This window comes from Oncorhynchus nerka, linkage group LG2 (assembly GCF_034236695.1).
Source record: "Oncorhynchus nerka isolate Pitt River linkage group LG2, Oner_Uvic_2.0, whole genome shotgun sequence".
NCBI lineage: Eukaryota > Metazoa > Chordata > Actinopteri > Salmoniformes > Salmonidae > Oncorhynchus > Oncorhynchus nerka.
Window position 1 is genome coordinate 77,931,442 of NC_088397.1, and position 6,000 is coordinate 77,937,441.

A 6,000-nucleotide genomic window follows, 5' to 3' on the forward strand; every position below is an offset into this window, starting at 1 on the left:
TGCACACACCTGGTGTCACAGGTATAAATCAGTCCCTGACTAGAGGGGAACAATGAAAAAATGCAGTGGAGCTGGCTTCAATGGCCAGAGTTGAGTATAAGGGATGTAGGCTATATGTGCGCTCTAACCCAGGGTTTCCCAAACTTGGTGCATTATTATTTTATATTTTTTTGCTCTAGCACTACACAGCTGATTCAAATAATCAAAGCTTTTTGGTGAGTTTGTTACTTGAATCAGCTGTGTAGTGCTAGAGCAAAAACCAATACCTGCAATCAGGGTGGGCCAAGACTGAATTTGGAATACTCTGGGCTAGAGTGCACGTTCCAATACCAGAGGGGGCACACTCTCTATATACATTTTTTTGTGAGAAAACATTCAGTGAAAATGCGGTGGAAAGCAATTTGAACTTGCATTTTTTTATTTAACCGCAATAGGTTTTTTGATGGGCACTTCGTCATCATGCACAGCCTTTTATCTGCAACAAGTCAATTTGATGGAAACACATCTCTGCTGGGAAAATATGCAGATTGTTTTTATGCAGATTGTTTTTTTTTATATTCGCATGAAAATCTGTTGCAAATTGGATGGAAACCTAGCTACTGAGACATAAAAATGGTATCCACGAGTTCGTCTGGGGAAGTAGATAAAGGGCATCATTGCCAAAATCTTGAAGTATCCCTTTAACGTTTAAGGTGTTGGCTTTACAGTCGCTGGACACGGGCTGGACCAAGTCCTAGTCAGGGATACCCCCCAAATTTGCTACATTGGTTTCAGAAGTAGGATGGAAGCATGTGGGGCCATCGGAGAGGCGTATCCACGTGAGGGACTCGGTACATAGAAGTGTGGGGACATGCTCTCCCGAAGGAAGGGGTTAGTGCAGTGACCTTAACCCAACACCTATCAACCCTATTCAAGAGGTTTGGCCCACTGACAGTAGCTTGAATCGGGTTTGAGTCCCGGTCGAGGCTACCACCCGAATTTGCTAAAGTAATATAAATACAGTTCATGTCCATGCGTAAACCAATGCAAGAACAACATAACACATGGTCTGTGTGATTGAGCGATAAACAGTTTGATAAGATTAGCATTCCTTTAGAATCCATATATTTTATAGGATCTCTGTGATAATCTCCCTGATTCCAAATCAAAAATGTTTTAAAATACAGTTGGCTAGCAGTGCAATGAATGCTTAGGACATTTTTCGACCATGCCCTGTCTTGTGATCTCCAGGGTCCAAGATCTGAAGGGCCTTCAGATTGACGTAGCAAGTCCAAGTCAAGCAATACTAATGGCTATGAAACACCCAAATGGAAAACAGACATGTTCAAACACCACAAAATATGCAATAAAGACATTAATGTACAATAGTCACATTTTCTGTTTTAAGCAACACTATTCATACCACAACATGAACAGAGATTAGGCCTACATTTAGGGTCCAATAAGTGCCAAGAGTGAGTCAGTCCAAATATGTTTCTGAATGGATTTCATGTGTACATTGGTAAAGACTGTATAACAATTGGGGTCAATTTTGGCTAATGCTATTTCAACTGTCACAGGACAAACAAACAAATGCTGTCCTGCTGAACTGAGTGTAATGGTAGTCATAATATCTCCCACCCCTATAAATAAATAGCAAGAACACTTGTTTTCAAACAAAAAACAGCAATCTTTATTATTTTTTATTCATAGTTCGACACGAGAGAGTGTGCATCTCCCTCATAGGCCGGATAAATAGGCCCTGTGCCGATTGTGTGTTTTAAGATGTCTGTTGACTTCGCCAGACTGGCTGAAACATTTCCCACACTCTGGACAGCTGAATGGCCTCTCTCCTGTGTGTACCCTTAGATGTGTTCTAAGTTTGGACATGTGATGAAAACTTTTCCCACAGACGTTGCACTGGTACGGCTTCTCATCAGGGTTCTTTTTCACAGTCTTCGCTGTGCATATTTTTTGCCCTCTCCTGGCACTCCTTGGTTGATTTGGCTGTGGTACCTCAAACTCAGAGGGAAGTCCATCACTGTCTATCTCATTGAAATATATACCATTTTCACTCTGAGCTTCAGCATTGTCTAGATTCATGGCATAGAAGGATTGTGGATTGCTTGGATCGGATATTTCAAAGCCCTCTCCTTCGGGTTCTGGTTTGATTGCTTCAGTTTTGTTGGCGGGGAGAGACGGAGAGTTTCCCTCTCCAACCTCCACAGTTTGAATTTGGTAAAGATTTAAGGGCTGAGGCGAATCCTGATTATAGTCACTTTTCACACAGGAAGGAGTGAATATGGATTCTGTATCCGATTCCAGCCCTTGAACCTGATCTTCCAACTGACTGGTCCTGAGCTCCTGTTCCTCTTTAAACTGTGTTGGCTCTGGGTCCTCCTGGCCCAGACTGGGGCTCCACTCTTGTTCACAGTGCTGCTGATGCTTAGGGGAAACCTCCTCATCAGAGGCTATAAGCTGAATGGGCTGTTGTGCTAGCGAAGAGAAGAAAAGGAAGATGTAGTCAAAAATGATATGGTGGATAACAGTGCACTGTTCTGACATTCGCACGTACAGTACCACCATGGAGAGGATGTTAAAATTACATTTACATTTAAACGATTAGATTTAAAATAAAATAATGATGAAACATTGTCACATTTCTAGGCTATCGGTCTGCTGCCTAACCTGGCGTAAACTGGAAAGCGACGTCCAGTAGCCCGCGAAGACGGTCATTCTCTGCCTTTGAACGAGTGATTTCTTCCTGGTATTCGATTAAAATATTTTCCACCTCTATAAATATTTCTTTAGCAGCTGCAGCTAATCTCTCACTTAAAAACACATTTAGCAGCTTCAACTTTGTCATTTTGTGAATAAAATACCACCGTATTGGCGTTTTAGGCAATGTTTCCAAATCGTAGTCCGATGGCTAGTAAACAGTCGAGAAACGTAGAATGCGTAGATTCTGGGTGCGTTCCAGATACACATTTTCGGCGCAAATGACTAGTCATCTCAGGAACCATATTGATATAACAATCCTACCTAGAATCTTGTGCATAAGGGTAAAATAGGAGGGAAATTAAAACAGGAAAACTCGTTCTATGTGTTACAGATGTGTTTCACTCTGAATGCTAATAGGCTACTCCAATATAGCTGACTTGCCTACTTAAATTAAGGTTAAATAAATAAAAATATATATAGACACTAATCCTTTGGTAAGTAGAGGGGTTGAAGCGACACTGTGACAATGGCCGTGTTTGAGCGCATCAAAACAACTACTGACTGACTGATCTACAAATCATAAATAACACTCATTATTATTTGTAGATCAGTCAGTCACAATTTACCCACAATACCTTGTGGTTTTGAGCCTCTCGAACAAGGCCATTATCAGCACCTGATCAGGGAGCTGTATATAATGAGATGCTTTTGTCTCTACCCTAACAATGGGAGTTGTCCCAAAGGCAGGAGACAAGCTTAGGTCCAAAATAAGCCCATAGAAACGCATTTGTTTATTTTGGCAAGAGTGAAACCTCTGGCTCGTCCTCTCTCACCTGATCCATGACTATGGGCTCGATTGAGTGGTAAGAGAAAAGCAACCGAATGTAGATGAAAGTCGAGGAGTGAAGTCTGGGAAGGTGCATTTGCGACAGCTGAAAGTCGGACTGTGGTTTTCCAACAGCAAGGTACAGATGAACATGGCAGTGTTGCCATTGTTTATAAAAGTAATGTCGAAATTAACATGCCTCTGACACCCATATCACACACTCAAAAACTAAACTCCTGTGTGTACAATCATTGAGAGAGCCTCAAAAATCATTAATTTGTTTATATCCACTGTATGAATCGCAGCAAAGATGGTTCCTGTTTCAGTCATGTCTTTGGTCATGTTCAGGTGGGTCAAACAAAAACACCCTAATGATTGGTTGACAATAGAGCCTCCCACATTGCAGGCTGAAGGATGAAGTTGGTGAAGACCAAATGCAGAAACTGGCAGTCAAAACACAGTGGCCTTTAATCACATTATTTCGGTGAAGTTCATGAATTCGACATGTAGACTGAAGTTGGACAATTTTTATCCCCATAATACAAAACACTTTGAAAGGCGTTACCGCCGATGGTCACCGACTTGACTAAATGGATCTGTTCGAACACGCCCAATGGGTGGACTGATATTGCAGCCGACTTTAAAGGGGCTAAGTCTAGATGAGGTACAGCTTTTGTCAAATTTGGTTTCAAAATTAGATTTTTTGGTGCATTTTAGCTAACCCTTTTCCTAATCTTAACCTAATTTTACAAAACCTGCTACGAAAAGTGCATTTTGCCAAAAACTGTATTATTTTTTTTATTTTAAAAACGAGACTGACTAATCTACAAATCACCTTCCTTCATAAATAACTACTCAATGTTAGTTGTAGATTAGCCAGTCAGTCACAATTTACCCATGACACATCACGGTTTTGATGCCGTCGAACACGGCCATTCTCAGACGCTAGATACGTCAATTTATTTTCCATTTTTACGATAATCCCGTAGTAGCCCATGTCAGCGGGATACACGGGTGTCATCCAGAAACAACCTCTCACTAAATCTTGAGGATGTTGGGGTTGTTTCTGGATAAAGCCAGTAGCCATATGGAAGACCAGAATCAATAGAGTTCAGGAATATAATAGCTCAATGTAAGACTAGAGATCATAATGAATAAGTTCTGAAATAGATATAGGCTCAAATCAAATGAGTCCATTATCACAAAAGCAAATAAAAATTATATTGGTCACATGCAGATGTTATTGCGGGTGTAGCGAAATGCTTGTGTTTCTAACTCAAACAGTGCAGTAATATCTAACAATTTCACAACAATACACACATCTAAAATAAAGGAATGGAATTAAGAATATATAAATGTCGGAGATGCATAGACTAAAATACAGTAGAATAGAATACAGTATATACGTATGAGATGAGTAATGCAAAATAGGTAAACATTATTAAAGTGACTAGTGTTCCATGTTTAAAGTGGCCAGTGATTTAAAGTCTATGTACAGTGGGGAGAACAAGTATTTGATACACTGCCGATTTTGCAGGTTTTCCTACTTACAAAGCATGTAGAGGTCTGTAATTTTTATCATAGTGTAATGACCTGACTAGATCATAAATGAACAATTGTCCAGACAGAGGCTTGAGTTTGCGAATTGACGGTTTATTGAACCAACTTTACACAGGCTACTGTTTGGGCCGTAGCACACGCCAAATAGATGACAGATAACCCACAATCCAACCGTGACCTTCTCTTGTGAAGCCCAGATGTAAGAGAGAGAGAACAAAGGCTGAACCTGGTCTTAACTTCCAATGCCCAACCCCCCCTCCACGCCACTCCGCCAACCACCAGGATGCCCGGCATCAGAACATTCCAGGCATTCCCGTGATTGGCAGATAGCAGGTTGATTGACATGTCGGACCCCGCGAACACCGGGTACTGGGTTCTGTGCGGGTCGCTACACAGCCCCCCCACCACAAAGTCCCTCGTCCCCGAGGGAACAAACAAAGTCTCTGAAGCGACCCGGAGGTCTCCTTTGCCTGCGTGGCCGTGATGGTCGCAGAGTGCCCCTCTGTGAACCAGGGGATGAAGGCAGGGATATGGGGGACAAGGAAGCGGGAACGGGTAATACAGTCCGTGGTTCTGGGGAACCACGCGGTGACACAGGGGGGGGGAGACAGGGGGAGTGGGCTGTCTGGAGCCTTGTCTGCGGCACCTGAGGGTGGGTGCCTGGAGAATGTCATTGCCAGAGAGGGGAATTGTGGGGGTTCCTGGGGTTTGGGGAGAAGAGGCCCCTCTGTATGGGGCTAACCTGTCCCGGTGCAGTGCCACCTTTCTCCCCCTGGGAGGAAGCTGCACCCGGTACACAACCTCCCCTACCCTCTCCAGGACACTGCAGGGTCCCACCCAGTGACTGTCCAACTTGGGGCATCTGCCTTTTTTCCTTAGGGGCTGTAGACCCAGACCAGCTCCCCAGCCACAAA

The 6,000-nt window shown here is 42.9% G+C and overlaps 1 protein-coding gene across 1 annotated transcript; it reads right to left on the reverse strand.

The window, feature by feature from the left end:
- Nucleotides 1-1,645: 1,645 nt before the first annotated feature.
- On the reverse strand, nucleotides 1,646-3,157 carry LOC115146195 (protein glass-like). The gene is made up of 2 exons (XM_029688122.2): nucleotides 2,668-3,157; nucleotides 1,646-2,474 (listed from the first exon to the last, which is right to left on the reverse strand). The coding sequence occupies exons 1-2, from the start codon at nucleotides 2,843-2,845 to the stop codon at nucleotides 1,720-1,722; spliced, it is 933 nt and encodes a 310-aa protein (XP_029543982.1). The 5' UTR covers nucleotides 2,846-3,157; the 3' UTR covers nucleotides 1,646-1,719.
- Nucleotides 3,158-6,000: the final 2,843 nt, after the last annotated feature.

Excerpts from the sequence above, each read along its gene's own strand:
- LOC115146195 (XM_029688122.2), bottom strand. The coding sequence starts at position 2,845 with ATGACAAAGTTGAAGCTGCTAAATGTGTTTTTAAGTGAGAGATTAGCT. Across the intron at positions 2,475-2,667 it reads CGCTTTCCAGTTTACGCCAG|CACAACAGCCCATTCAGCTT; the intron begins GTTAGGCAGCAG and ends TCTCTTCGCTAG.